The sequence below is a fragment of the Quercus suber genome, unplaced genomic scaffold, assembly GCF_002906115.3.
Source record: "Quercus suber isolate HL8 unplaced genomic scaffold, Cork oak 2.0 scaffold_32, whole genome shotgun sequence".
NCBI classification, from domain to species: Eukaryota; Viridiplantae; Streptophyta; class Magnoliopsida; order Fagales; family Fagaceae; genus Quercus; species Quercus suber.
Genome location: NW_027069497.1, coordinates 645,376 through 661,423, shown reverse-complemented (window position 1 = coordinate 661,423; position 16,048 = coordinate 645,376). Strand labels below are relative to the sequence as shown.

Below are 16,048 nucleotides of genomic sequence, written 5' to 3'. Positions count from 1 at the left end.
CGGTTGAAGTGGTCGATGTGGGATTGTGGCTCCGAGAACGTCAGATCTAAAATTACAGAAAGATTGGTTTATGTGCTTTCATGTTTGGGAGACCTATGACTTGCACACTAATGGTTTCTTGTGGGTTTATATTTGACATGAATTTTGTTGACAACAATTTGGGGTTACGGAACTAAATCATAAGTGCCACCAATCACCAGTTACTTCCATTTTTATTTTTATTTTTATTTTTTGTATTTACAATTTTAGTTTTGGATCATGAGAAAATGTAGGAAAGTGATAGAGAATAAAAATTGACTAAAACTTGTGATCTGAATTGTTAGTATGGGAAGTGGGTTTGGCATTTGGGCCACAGTATAGGGCTTAAAATTCAGGCAAACATATATATATATATATATATTGATTGCGCGGGCCACGGATTGGGCTAGCCAAAAACTAGCATGGCTAGATAGGGCTTGCAGGACCCACAGGGGCCAGACAGGGCGGGTTTAGGGTTTAAAAAAACCTGTTTATTACCCTGGCTGGGTTCAGGTAAAAGGGACAGGCCTACAGGGCAAGTTCGGGCATAAAGAAATCTAATCCGAACCTAAACTTGACCTGTTGTCATTTCTAACCCAAAGTAGAGATATAAAAAATGCAAAAATTCATCAATTTAAAATAGAGTTGTACGAAAGAATAAATAATCAGGAGAGAGAGAGAGAGAGAGAGAGAGAGAGAGGGAATAATAACATTTTTTGGGAGAGTGTGAGAAAATAATAAATTTATATAAAAGAAGTTGAGTAAAAGAGTAATAAAAATAAAATGTAAAGTTTTAAACAGTAAATTATCCAAGTCGTGCTACCTACGCAATAGAAGAGCATTATATACTATATAATGTTATAGGATAATAGAAAAGAAAAAATTATAACAAATTAAAATACTACCAAATCGCATCAACCTAAAATATTGTTCAACACTAAAATTTATCAACCTAAAATAAAAATGCAATCAAGAATTAAAAACTCACCAAATGAAAGGAAATATATATATATATATATATGAGAGAGAGAGAGAGAGAGAGAGAGAGAGAGAGTCTTCAGAAGAGAGAGAGAGAGTCTTCACTTTTTTGTGTGAGCAAAATTTGGATTAAATAGAAGAAAAAATAGTAAAATTTATAGTAAATAAAATGGGAGAAAAAGAGTTAAGACAAAAGGAAAATAAAGAAATGTTGGAGGAAGTGTAATTGTAATTTTGATAAATTAATAAAGAGATAAACGGTTAAAAATGAGAGAGAAAATGTTGGAAATAGGTGGATGAATGTCTAGACACAGTTTTTATCAAATTTAGACTTAGATACACTATACATGTCAACAAACATATAAGTAATAGTATTTTTAAAGGTAAATGTTATTTTCATACTAATTTTGATTCTTAAACTTCTAGCTTTCTCATATTATAGATAAAAATGTAATTAGTAGAATTGAGAAAAAATAATTCGGACTTAATGATATTATTATGTTCAAACATAAACTGCCCATTTTAGAAATGCCAACCAAGAGGAGTGACTTGCTCAACTACCCATTTTAGAAATGGACGCAAATATTACAAGTGACGAACTCAGTCTTTGAGGAAAATTTTCTTATTGGAGAACAACTATTGAAGAGCACATTGATACTGGAGCCAAAGTTGTTTCAAATCAAGGTCTTCTTGAGAAATCGATTTTTGATTCCCCAAGCATCTCTTCTTTTGTGCAATTCCTAGGCTCCTTTGGAACCCTTTTTTCTGTGGAAAACTATGGAAGGAAGAGGATCTTGATATCTTCTTTGGTCCTACCTACACTTATTTTCTATTTACTTTCATCCATATCATATCACTCTGCTTAGTCAATGCCATTAATTCAAGACGGATCGAGCATCTTTGATGCAGAAATAGTTTGTGCAACAAATAGTTCTTAAAATATCAGATAAAAGTGCATCATTTGTTTATAGTAGAAATATGAGTTTTGTGCTAACTCAGCCAGCCAGTTAAGGTGTTTTATTATTTTACCTTTATTTTACGTATGTTTTTATATGTATGTTATGTATTTATGAGTATTTATCCATGCAAAAGTTAAACAAAAACTTGTAACAAAAGGAAAAATTAAAAAAAAAAATATATATATATATATATATTTCATGTGCATATTTTTAATACTAAAATATACACGTAAAAGATAAAATGTGGAAACCTCCAAAATTTGATCTATAACATTTTTTTTTTTTTTTTTTGAAGTCCAAAATGTAAAAACTGAAATATTCTAATAAGAGGAAAAACATTTCTAATTAATTCCTATATGTAAATTTGAAGATAGGGAAAAAAACCAACGTTATGGTGTTAGTGTTTCAAAATTCAAACACTATATAAGCTAATGAAATATTAACTGTTATATGTGTAGTTGGTTGTGACATTGTTATTTTTTTTTTTTTTAATTTAAACGAAATTACTCAGAATATGTGTTTTTAAATAAGATAGAGTAAAATTTTTCACATATCATGTATTACATAAATGTCAACGAACATATAAGTAACAATATTTTTTTAAGGTAAAAATTATTTTCATACTAACTTTGATTCTTAAACTTTTAGCATTCTCATATTATAGATAAAAATACAATTAATAGAGTTGAGAAAATTTAATTTGGAATTGATAATATGTTTATGTTTAAACATAAACATGTCACTAATTGCCAAACAGGAGGAGCGGCTTGCTCAACTACTCATTTTAGAAATGGACACAAATATTTCAAGTGATGAACTCAGTCAGGTCTTCAAGGAAAACTTTCTTATTGGAGAACAACTATTGAAGATCACATTGATATTGGAACGAAAGTTATTTGAAATCAAGGTCTTCTTGAGACATCAATTTCAAATTCTCCAGGCATCTCCGCTTTTGTGAAATTCCTAGGCTCTTTTGCAACCCTCCTTTCTATTGAAAAATATGGAAGTAGGAGGATCTTTATATTTTCTTTGGTCCAAGTTGTACTTTCTATTTTATGTCGTCCATATCATATGACTCTGCATAGTCAGTGCCGTTAACTCAAGATGAATCAAGAATATTTGATGCTGACATAGTTTGTGCAGCTAATAGTTCTCACTTCTTGGAGTGTTAGTTGGAGTTGCGTCACTTGCTTACAGCAGGATTGTGGATTTTGTGCTAGCTCAGGCCACCAAGTAAGGTGTTTTATTATTTTACCATTATTTTGAGTATATATTTTATATGTATGTATGAGTATTTATCCGTGCAAAAGTTTCAAACTTTGGGCTTTTACTACAAACCTATATAATTGAAAAATAAAATCGAATTCTACATAATTTATAAAAGAAATCAAGACAATGTGTCACTGCATACAACTTTTCAAGTATTTTGTTATATTTTTAACAATTTTACATTTTATATTGATGTATTTTGAGTAATCAAATTACATCTTAAAACATTTTAAAATTAATTTCTTAAGTTAATTGTTAATATCTGTATATATAAATGTGATTATTTTCGTTATTAGCTATAAATTGAGTAATAAATGTATATTACATCTGTGATTTGTATGACTATTACATTATTATTATATTGTTGTACATATAATATTTATATTGATTGTGATTAATATTTTTGCAATTTTTTTTACTTCCAATAGTAAAAAGATGTTCACCTGTCACATTCAATCACAAGGATATTTTGAAAGTAAACATGACATTATATTTATTGAAAAACAAACTTTTTTTTTTTTTTTGGGTAAAAGGGAAATTCATTGAAAGAAACCAAACGGCTAGCATTCAAGAAGTGGAATGATTATACAACATTCCAGTGGAATCCAAACTTATTAACAAAGCAACGCTCACTGGGTGATGGGAGAAAATTGTAAAATCTTGAGAAACGAGTGCCCCTCTTCTAGCAAGTGCATCAGCACATTTGTTTGCCTTTCTGAAATAGTGCTGGATTTTAACTAGCGGAAATTTCTTAAGGCCTTCCCTACAATCGGCAACAATTACATCATTCCTGTTAGGATTATCCCCATCCTTCTTCAGGAGATCAACCAATTTGGCATCCTCCTCAATCTCTACTGCAGTTAGGTTCAAGAACAGGCATAAATTGATACCATCTCTTAATGCCCACAGTTCAGCTGCCACGCTAGTAGTGTTCCTTATTGCTCTAGCATATCCAGTCACCCATTCTCCATCTGCATTCCTAATTATACTGCCTCCCCCAGCACGCCCAGGGTTGCCTCATGAGGAACCATCTGAGTTTAATTTGTACCAACCTGCAGCAGGCCGATTCCACTTGGAGATTTTGAACTTACAATAACACACTAACGCATTTAATATTAGTATGACTATTGAATTGACTATGTGTCATGTCGAAAGATGACGTTAACGTGTTACCTATTTAGCACAAAAAAAGATGATGCTACATGTGAGTCCCTAGTGCAGCCTGTACAAAATTTTAAAATATCTCAAATTCCAAGACTGGGTAAAATTTTGATAACAAATTCTATGGTTACAACTTGTCAACTTATAAGTATTTGTTGCATGGACTTTATTGAGTTAAGCCCAAGCCTAGTGACATTAATGGGCGGCATCATATCGCTTTATGCCTACAAAGCCAATGACGTTAAAGCAACCGATGAAGGAAGGCCATTCAAAGCCTCGCATTTACTATATGGGCTATTGAATCCAATAATTTCATTAGGAAGCCCAGATATTCTGAGCACAAAATCTACAAAAGTGCTTTGGGCCATCCAACGCAGTCCGACGCTATCAAAGTTACATGAGCATGCTCAATTGTCTCTTTCCTTAATTATTGTCTTCTAAGGAGGATAAGGCAGTCAAAAAAAGAAAAAATAAATAAAAAGTAGGACATATATTATCACTGCACATCTTTAATGCGATGGTCATTTTACAAGTATAAGTACTTGTGAGGTATGAGGTGTAAGAGCTGGAGTTCAAGTCTCTAAGAGGAAGGCTCACACACATGTATACTTAAATTATACAAAAATAAAACTTTTATCTTGTATAAAAATAAAAATAAAAAATTTGTACATACATTAACATTCACAAGATCAATTTTTTTTTCTTAGTTTAGGTAAACATTTTTTCTCTAAAAAAAAGGGGGGGGGGGTAAACACTTCTTTACTCCCCCAACGAAGAAAAAAAACAAAACAAAAACAAAACACTTATATGCTATTATTTTTATTATTATAAGAACTTAAATAAACTTAAGTGAAAGTTTATACTTATGAATTCTTAAATATTAGGGTTAGATGAAACGAAAATAAAACATACCAATCAATAATCAAATTGATGATTTAGATTCAGATTCAGATATTAGTGTCAGATGCAAAGAAACTAAGACAAATACAAAAAATAACCATCTTCAGGCAATAATAAATCCTCATGAGTCATGCCTAATGTTAATTCTCTAACTTATTAGCCTGTTTTAAGGTGTCATAATCAAATGATTAAAATGAAATGCCAAGTTGCTATTTGTTAAGTAGGTTTATGGTAATACTTTTTTTTTTCACTCTCCAAATTGTCACATTCTTATTACGTAGCAAGATAGATCTCTAACGTCATTTTTTTTTTTTAAATGGAAAAATCATACTAGAATTTACACAGACTAATTCTAGACTCACCACAAGAGTACCTAACCAAATAGATTCTTTCTCTTTTAGATTTTTGTGAATGTATGAAAATTTCAAGTGAAAAAAGCACAATCAAAAACTAAATCTCCAGAAACAGCCAAAGACTTCCGGCCCATAAGCCTTTGTAATGTCACTTATAAGCTCATCTCCAAAACCATAGCTAATCGCCTCAAGAAATGCCTACCAAAATTAGTGTCTGAATCCCAAGGTGCTTTCCTTTCCAACCGCCTTATCACAGACAACATTTTGGTTGCCTTTGAAACCCTTCACCACCTAAAAAACAAAGGCTAGGTAAAAAGCTTTATGGCCTTAAAACTCGACATGAGTAAGGCCTATGACCGGGTGGAGTGGATTTTTCTGGAAAAAATGATGGAGAAGTTAGGATTTGATAGAAAATGGATTAATCTGATTAATTCCTGTATCAGTACTGTTTCCTTCTCTGTTTTATTGAATAGGGCTCCCCACGACTCTATCCATCCCCAACGGGGTCTCCGACAGGGGGACCCGTTGTCACCTTACCTGTTTCTTTTGTGCGCAGAAGGCTTACATTCCATTATCCAACAAGCGGCGGATAATGGCTCCATTTCAGGCGTCTCCCTGTGCCGTGCGGGCCCTAAAGTGACTCACTTATTTTTTGCGGACGACAGTTTGTTGTTCTGTAAAGCAAACAGCCATGAATGCAACACTATCCTAGAATTGCTAGCGAAGTATGAAAGGGCATCGGGGCAGCGAATCAATCGCGAGAAAACCCAACTATTTTTCAGCTCCAACACGAGCCAGCAAGTCCAAAATTTATTAAAAGCAGAATAGGAGTGTCAGTTTCTCACCAGATTGAGAAATACCTCGGTGTTCCGTCCTTTGTGGTAGAGGGAAGAAGCAAAGTTTTAGTTACATCCGTGAGCGGATTTGGCAGAAAGTTCAAGGCTGGAAAGAGAAGTTGCTCTCTCAAGCAGGCAGGGAAGTCTTGATCAAATCTATCTTGCAAACTATGCCAACCTTCACTATGAATTGCTTCAAGTTACCTCAAGGCTTGTGCAAAGACATTGAGTCTCTCATTCGCAAGTTCTGGTGGGGCTATCGTGGCGATCAACGCAAAACACACTGGCTGGCTTGGAATAAACTTTGCCTCCCGAAATGCCAAGGTGGCTTGGGGTTCCGTGATATCGAAAATTTCAACCTTGCTCTCCTTGGTAAGCAGGTTTGGAGGCTTCTTCACAACCGGGACTCCCTGTTTTACAAAGTGTTCAAAGCTAGATTTTTCCCATCCTGCTCAATCATGGATGATGGGGTCAATCCCAAGGGCTCTTATGCATGGCAGAGCATCCTTAAGGCTCGTCATGTCATCACTTTGGGGACATCATGGCGAATTGGTGATGGCCGTAGTGTCCTAATTCGTGGTGATAGTTGGCTGCCAGGTTTACACAACAACAATGTCCTCTCTCCCCAAAAACATTTCCCCCTTAACACTAAGGTGTGCGCCTTGATATCCGCAAATGAAAACAGCTGGGATGAAGATCGGGTCCGGAGTGAATTTCTTCCTTTTGAGGCTCAGCAAATTCTTAACATTCCTTTAAGCTTTCGTAGGCCGGTGGATTCCAGAATTTGGAAGGAGACTAAAAATGGCGTGTACTCCACGAAATCAGCTTACAGGCTTCTGGAAAAATCAGAAATCAACAACCAACCTGGTCCCTCAAGTCCAGGGCNAGATTGTAGTATTTGTCTTTACTTAGTAACAACAATTAGTCCATTTGTGAGATAATATATATATATATATATAATTCTTATTTTATTTGTAGATCATAAGAAAATCAACTAAAATGTTTGATTTTTTCAAAAGAAAAGATTCAAATTAGTTAATATAGTATAGCCAACAACTAATGTTGCTATTCCAATTCCAAAAAACGTTGATGTTCCAATTCTATAAAATGTTCATTACCAAATTCTAGAAAATATCGATGTTCCAATTCCAGAAAATGTTGATATCCCAATTCCAGAAAATTACCATATCCCTTAAACAAAATTTCAAAAAGTTGATTTTGATTCTTTGGATTATGATCCCGGAACACATAAACAAATATGGGAATATCATGTTAATCGACATGATGACATTCGACGGGCTGACATTAAAAATTGTCTACACCAACCTTGTCAAGATACACACAAAAAAAAACAGAGAACACAATTGTAGCTTTCAAGCTTCCTGCTTTGAATACCAATCAACATGGCTTGAATATTCTACAATAGAAGATGCAGCTTATTGTCTACCCTGCTTTATCTTTCATAAGCCAAATGGGGTTGTGGGAAAAATATAATTGGTGGATTTAGAAATTGGAAAAAAGTTGGGGTAAAAATTGTTATTTTCAAAGTCATATAGGGAAAGATCCTAACTTGGCTCATAGAGTAGCAGAGAAAATGTGTAAGGATTTGATGAATCAATTGTAGCATTTACAAAAGGTGATTACAAAAGGTGATTGATCATTTCACCATAGAACAAATTGCAAATAATTGGTCACAACTAAAGGTCTCAATTTATGTTGCCTACATCTTGCCTTTCTAGGTTTTCTAGGAGGACCATGTGAATGCATGTAGAAGCATGCATATGCATGGTCATGGAAATCCATGCACATCCCTTGCCAGCAGGTAGCACGCAAGAACTACATCTGAACCAAACCTTTTCTAATCTAGCATGCTTTTGACTAATAAAGCAATAAACCTAAGCTACAAAACAAGACATTAAAGTAGTAAGAACATAAAAGAAAGGAAAAGAAAAGGTAAGAGATATACCTCAAACAAAGAGCTCTTTGAGCTTTGATTTTAACGGTTCCCTTTAGTCAATCTATCAAGACAAAAACCAGAAGGTTAGTAAGCTTTTACTATAGGGTTTAGACCGAAATTGGTCCCAACCAAGAAAACTTTAACTAGAGGATATTTTAGAATAAAAACTCTCTTTGATTACTACTTTTTAGTGAATTTAGTGTGTGTTGGGAAAGGGTCATGGGGCCATTTTATAGTGATCAAAGAGGGTGAAGGTTTCTTTCTAACCGATATAAAATGAGCTTTGCATCCTTTTTATCATTAAAACTTTTCTTACAGGGCATTCTATAACACTATATGTGCATCTGCACATGCATGATCGATGCATGCGTAGGGTTTCTATAGGTTTTTCTTTTAAGAAAACATCCTCAAAGTTAAAGATTTTCTATAGTTAGGCTCTAGACTAGTCATGGACCCTTCTAGTGATATCGTCATTAGGGAACGGGGGCTTAAGTTGTAAATGGTACAAAATGAGGTATTTACACACATGAAGAGTAAAGAATATCTAACAAGCTCATAATCATAGATTCATTAAAATTACCTTCCAAAGATCTTTCAACCCATTTTCCAATGAAAGTAAAGATAGTTTGTGTTTGAATCAACACAATACTTGAATTAAAAACTTTTCCAAGTAAATCAAATCAGAGGATTGTACCTACAAATTTATCAATACAAAATTAATTTATAAAACTATTTCAATTGTTTGATTCCCAAACATAAGATTTCGTGTTTACAATGATATCTTGTTCATTTTAAATCCCATTTAGGCTCGTGAACTATAAAATTGAAGAGAATTAAATTATTTGCATCATGGACTATAAATTACCCAATCATATGGTTAGATCGTTTTTGGTCAAATATGGGTTGATTATGGTCACACTTTTTGAAAAATGCTTGAAAATATTAATTTTGACATAAAAATGTTAGTATTTGAGTGAAATTTTGACTTAGTGTGATTGCTAGTGAACAAAGACAAAGATTGGTCAACATAGGCATTTTGGTCATTTAGAAGTTAAACGTGATAAACGTGGATAATTTGAGGTCTGATCAGGATAAATTCCAACAATTTTAAATATTCTTCAGACTTCATGATTAAAATGGTAATTTTTTTGTAATTTTGTGAAAAATATGAGATTTTAGCATGCAAAACGAAGTAGGTAAAACACAGTATCAAGTTAAATTTCTGTACATTGGTGTGAATGGATCATTAACTATAGTTGAAATAACTCTTTGTATCAAATCCATTAATATGGTCAGAAATTTCCATAAGTTGTTTACAAAAACAGTAAATACATAACCAGTTCTTAACAGAGATGGTGGGGTTAGAAATATGTGAGTATGCATGGTACGGTACCCGAATATTATAGAGTGACCCTATAAGAAATTTCTCCAATTATCATACTAAAATTTGACTTTTATTATGATTAATGATATACATATGTGTTGTACGTACACAATGCTAGGATCAAGATCCACTCTAACAGTAAGAGATGGAGTAATTGCTTTTATTTTTAGAAAGAAACACCCACTTTCCAACATCATAAACAAGAAAGAAAGAAAGACGTTTAATTTACAACTGATGAAATAGCTTATTCTCTAGTGGGAGTTGGAAGCAGTTTATAATTCCCTCGAATTTCAACCAATCCTGCAAATGACAAAGAAACAAAAGAATGGAATTAGTCAGTACGAAATTAAACAGGAAGTTTGTACTGATGAAAAAGGAACGAAAACACCAAAGAAAGAAAGAAGGTATTATTTAATTAAGATGAAAGAGGTGGGAGTAAGCACTTGGAACAATCGACGTTTGGTGAAACAGTGAATGGCAAACTGATTCCACAGTCGCTAGGAAGAGTCTGGGCTGCTTGGGCATTTGGATTTATCTTTTGGGCTGCTGTCTTAATGCACTCACAAGCAGCCTTCTTATCAGCAGAAGTTGACGCCGCAGATGCAAGACCTGAGACTCCAGAACAACATGCAGCTGGTGGCTTCCCAGTGCCCTTCTCTAGGTAGCTCACACATGGTCTCAGATACTTAACTACGTCGCTACATGCAATTGTGGCCTCTGAACCTGGGGCTAGTAATAACATCAGAAGCAGCACAACTGCGGCCGTGGGTTGATTAGTTGCAACTTTGGGGTGTTTCATAGTTAGAGAGATTTAGGAGAGAGAAACTATAGAGCTTGCTCTTGATGTTTGATGTTTTAACAATTTCACCTTTATAAGAAATTCAGAAGAAGCTCAAGATTGCAAGAAAGGTGTGAAAATCAAAAGGAAAGAAATTAATTGTCACTTTGATTATTATTGAGACATTATTGAGTGCAAGAAATAGAGGGAATAAATAAGTCATTTTGATTTCCCTTTATTTCTTCTTTCATTAGGTTCAGAGGCCAAAGTTAGGTAGGATTGACAAATGAAGTAGGAACCAAATCAGAGACTAAACATAGAGTGCCATACAAAGTAAATACAGCTGTATAGCTGGCTATCTAGCTAATAGATTTGGATGATAGGATTATTTTCCTCAAAACATGTGCTGTTGGTCCCATGAATTGATATCTCAACCTTGCACGTTATTATTGAATATATTAACTGGTGGAGTAAAGCAAGCGCATAACTGGGCAACTACTGCTGCAATATATTAACTGGCTGGTTAGCCTTTGTTCAGCAGCTTAAGCTATATTGGCAATTACAAAGTTGTACTCTCTCATCCTCTCATAACAAAATACTGTTCACACACCAAAATAAAGTGAACTACGAACTAATCGTCTATTCCTTGCTAATGGGATTGTATGTTGGGAGGGCATTTTAAGTGTTGTAATATCCAAACTGAGTTAAGAGAATAAGTAGTTCATATATAGTTTCAATTAATAAAAACCAAGTTAATAGTAACCAGCCTTTGAGCACGCACTATGTTTTTTCTTCTTCTTCTAAAGGTTTTCAGTCATCGTATAATTTGGAGTTGTTTCACTTTCTTATCATAAAATTACCTAGGTGTGTGATGAGATTTATACGAAAAATTATGTTCACACATAATTGCATAAATTTCAGCACACCCTTAGGTAATTTTGTGATAAGAAAATGTAGAAATTCCAAATTATGATGAATGAAAATTATTAACGTTTAGGAAAAAAAAATATTTAGAAGAGTCTCAAAGTACATACGTGAGCTCATGCTTAGAGGTTATTATATATTGTAGATGTGTTGATTTAGTACAAAAATATAAATGAGGATCTTTTTTTTTTTTAGTTAGCATCATAATTTTTTATTTATATTAATTTGAGATTTATATGTTTTTCCTCTATTATTACACATTTGCGGGTTGTTGATACATGCACATATGTGTTTACTTTTATAAGCACTTTTTATACTGCAATCCTGGAGGAAGTTGGATTGTTATTTCGACATGATTGATGGATATAAAGATAAATGCAGCGGAAAATAAGTTTTAAACGGATCTACTTCATTCGATATTGATAACACGTACAAAGTAAATTTCAGAATTAGAGAAACAAGAGATCGTACCTTGAAGCGGTGAATTTCAAAACAAAGATTGAAGCACTTGGGACTACTTTTAATCTTCACTCCAATTCCACTAACGCCCAAGATGTGTGGTCTCTCGATTGGTAACAAAGGGATGACTTGTGAGTGACAAAAACTCACATGCACACCATTTTCATGATGTTTTTCTCACTTATATATTTCTGTACGTTTTTCCCTTTGTATCTAACCAATTTATCTAATTGGGCCGGCCTTTTGGGCCTTACCAATTGGGCTTAAGTGTGTGGCTTGGAGTGGGACCAAAAGGGACCAATAAGACACTAGCTCCAATGGGCCTTGGGCTTTTCTGTCAACTCTTGACAAGTCCAAAGTTACCATTAACTATTTTTAATACCACTATATAAAAATAGTTGCACTCTAGGTCTTATCTATAAATTATATCCCAAGACTTTATTATACATGCAACCCCTTCATAAAATATTCGTAGTAATACAAAGTCATTAATGTAGACTGCCACTTTGTAAATTACTACATCTTAATCCTTGAGTACCCGGTTTAATCCTTTAATGTTATTCATTATATATTTATGAAATCCAATTCCATAAATATATACTTTAGTCTTACTAAAGTGGTTAGGCCTAACTCTTTGAATAACAAACCCATTAAACTTATCTCAAGGGAATATTTTATATCTCCGTTAAGAGACTATGAATTCCATCTTGAGAATACATGTTCCATCAACACTAAATGTGGCTGCCCAACATACTGAGGTTTTGACCATAACTGTAGATCTCACTCCTGATATATCAAAGCAACCTACACCTCATGATCAGGTTCATTATTCTCTCAGGATTAAGAGTTCATGCAAATACAAGTCGTGAGATTTATTATTCATTTGACAGTCTTTAGGAGAATAATAAATCTCACAGCGGTCCAGTTCAATATGTCTTAACTCTTAAAACATATTAACACATCAACTAGAAGTCTCCACTTCCATGATCAAGACAAATCATCGTAGTTGATATGTTATAGTCTTCGCAGATGAAATGCCCAATTTCATCACCGACTACGAACTATAATTCTGAGTTTACAAAGAACTTGTGATTTATATCTTCTGTGACTCTTCACATAAATCACATACTATGCATCTCATGGACTATATGATAATGTCTGAATATTCATGTTACCATTATTTCAGATAATAATAAAACAAATTTATTAAACATAATATTAAGTCATACATAATGTCAAACACAATGTCACACTTAATATTATACATAGCATCTTACAATAGGATTTAAGGGCACCAATCCTAACAACTTAAGTCATAGAACGGGTTGAAAGACCTGCTAGATCACATAACCACCTTCAAGATGACCTTGAGCCTACAACAGACTCTGGACGAGATAGTATGCCGATCCTTCCTGACGACCCTTAAGGGGTTAGCATGAGTATGGTTTAGCAAGCTGGTATAGTCTTCCATAGACCATTTCATCTAGCTAAGTAGCTTGTTTGTGCGCCACTTTGTGGGAAGGCAGTGCCAGAAGAGGCCAGCGGATCATTTGCTGACGGTCAAACAAAGAGAAGGGGAGCCACTAAGATTATATGTGAAGTGGTTTAATAAAGAGATGCTAAAGGTGGATGAAACCGATGATAAGGTATAATTGACCACATTGAAAGCCGGGCTAAAGTCTAAAGAATTTGTAGTGGCACTTGCAAAAGGTCCTTTGGAGTTGATGATGGAGCTGTTGATAAAGGCTCAGAAGTATGTGAATGCTGAAGACGCTCTTGTCGCGATAGAGGTAGGAGAATATCAGGCAAGCAAGATAAGCGCTCAGGATGACCCTAAAGGGTAAGAGAGGGAAAGGAAAGATCGTCCAATTATGATAGGAACAAGTGAAGGGACGATAAGATCCATAAAATTGTAAATTTCACACCTTTGGAAATGCCTATTGACCAAATCTTAATGCAGATTAAGGATGGACGACCATCAACTTAGATGGATAAAACCATTAAATTTCTCACCTAATGCCCAGAGTAAGAAGTATTGTTGTTTCCATCGAGATCATGGACATTACACGAACGAATTTTGCTCCATGATCGACTTACTATACTGCTATCCTGCACATTCTTTGATACTTGAAGGACACTCTCTTTCATGGCCTTTTCTACTCTGTCCATTCTCCTCTTATTCTTCATGCATTCTATGATGCTAATTGGGTAGGAAATCCCACTAATCGAAGGTCAAACACTGGTTATTATTTTCTTCTTGGTTATTCTCTAATCTCTTGGGGAAGCAAGAAACGTACCATTGTGGCTCGCTCCAGCACTGAAACAGAATATCATGCCTTTGCTGATACCACATTTGAACTCCTCTAGCATTTAAGGCTTCTTAAGGATTTAGGTGCGCTTACATCCTCTGCTACTCATCTTTATTGTGATAACTAGAGTGCCGTTCATATTGCTTACAATGATATTTTCCATGAATGAACTAAACACATCGAGACTGATTCTCATTTTATACGTTATCATTTTGTCCATGGCGCTCTCTAGCTAGTCTCAATCACCTCTAAAGAGCGACTTGCAGATATTTTCACCAAGTCACATCCTAAGGGATGCCTTTGTGCTTTGGTTGACAACTTCAAGTTGGTCTTACGCGCACCTTGAGTTTGAGGGGGGCTGTGAACATGTATAGGCTGTGGGTCTTAGGCCTATCTTATTTACTTGTATAGCACAAATATTTGTACTGCACACTCTGTGTTCTATATAAACACACTCATGTATATTTTATTACTTGAGAAATTCAATACATTCATTTAGTATTTCTAATAATACATTCATTCAATATTTCTAACACATGAACTCAGTGATTTTTCCTTTTACAGCTTTTAAGATGGAAGAGTTTGTATACTTTGCTCATTTGTGAAAAATTTGCCGAGATCAATATATGTCTTCACATGAACCAACCTGTCAAAGTTACCCTTGAATTACCTTTTGGTTGACAACCTCAAGTTGGTCTCACACCCACCTTGAATTTGAGTGGGCTGTTAACTTGTATAGGCTATGGGCCTTAGGCCTACTTTATTTACTTTTATAGCACACATACTTGTACTGTGCACATACTCGTGTATATTTTATTACTTAAAAAATACAACATATTTATTCAGTATTTCTAACTATTAGAAATTGGGCTAGTTTTGATCCAACCCATAAACCATAACCCATGGATTATCCACATAGGTTATCTAATAAGTAAGTTTAAATTTAAACTAACTGATATTGGTATGAGTTATTAATATCAGTAGCGGGGTAATTTAAACTTAATAGATATTGATATGGGTTATCAATATCAGTGGTAGAGTAATTTGAAACTTAAAAGATGAGATCTATTAGAGATCACATATATCTGATAGTAAGTGAATCTCTACTAGTATTTAAAATACTCCTACATCAGTCACATAGATGTTAGACACAGTGAGTGAATATACTCTCTCAAAATAAGTCATCTCTCTGGGACACCATCTACTGTTCCCTAGAATTTGGAGCGTGGAAATTAGGAGAAACTCTAGTAGCCTTTCCTGCGACTTGGAAGTGTTCCACAAAGGAGATCGTGAGGAGTTCGTGAAGCAAGTAAAGAACAAGATCCGGCAATTTGGTGATTTGTTCCACCAAAGGTATGTGTCTATATGACCTCTAGTAATGTATTTAATTAATCAACATTGGTATCAGAGTCATTTTATGCTTGTTTTCACTCCTGAATGATGCCATGATTTCTGAAATATATAATTCTATATGCATGCTAAAATTTAAAATTTAAGTAATTTTTTAATTTTCAGATCTGTATTTTTTTTTGGCATGTTATGGCATGTAGAGAGAGAAATAAAAAGCTGTAATTTTTTGATTGTTTACATGTAATCTGAAATTTACAGGCTTATTTTGATTCATTAAATCTTGTTTAATGTCAAATATTTTTTAATGGTTTGAAAGTACATTCCATAAGCTTTAAAAGGACAGTTTACATGCTTAATTTAGACTTTAAATGAGAAAGTTGTGGTCTTTTAAGGATTATGGTTGTATTTTATAA

General features: G+C 34.1%; 2 protein-coding genes across 2 annotated transcripts; one reads left to right on the top strand and one right to left on the bottom strand.

The window, feature by feature from the left end:
• Positions 1 to 6,644: 6,644 nt before the first annotated feature.
• LOC136066356 (uncharacterized mitochondrial protein AtMg00310-like) lies at positions 6,645 to 7,415 on the top strand. Its single transcript, XM_065770531.1, has one exon. The coding sequence runs from the start codon at positions 6,645 to 6,647 to the stop codon at positions 7,413 to 7,415; it is 771 nt and encodes a 256-aa protein (XP_065626603.1).
• A 2,644-nt stretch (positions 7,416 to 10,059) lies between these two features.
• Positions 10,060 to 10,614, bottom strand: LOC136066355 (non-specific lipid-transfer protein 8-like). The gene is made up of 2 exons (XM_065770530.1): positions 10,299 to 10,614; positions 10,060 to 10,115 (listed from the first exon to the last, which is right to left on the bottom strand). The coding sequence occupies exons 1-2, from the start codon at positions 10,612 to 10,614 to the stop codon at positions 10,060 to 10,062; spliced, it is 372 nt and encodes a 123-aa protein (XP_065626602.1).
• Positions 10,615 to 16,048: the final 5,434 nt, after the last annotated feature.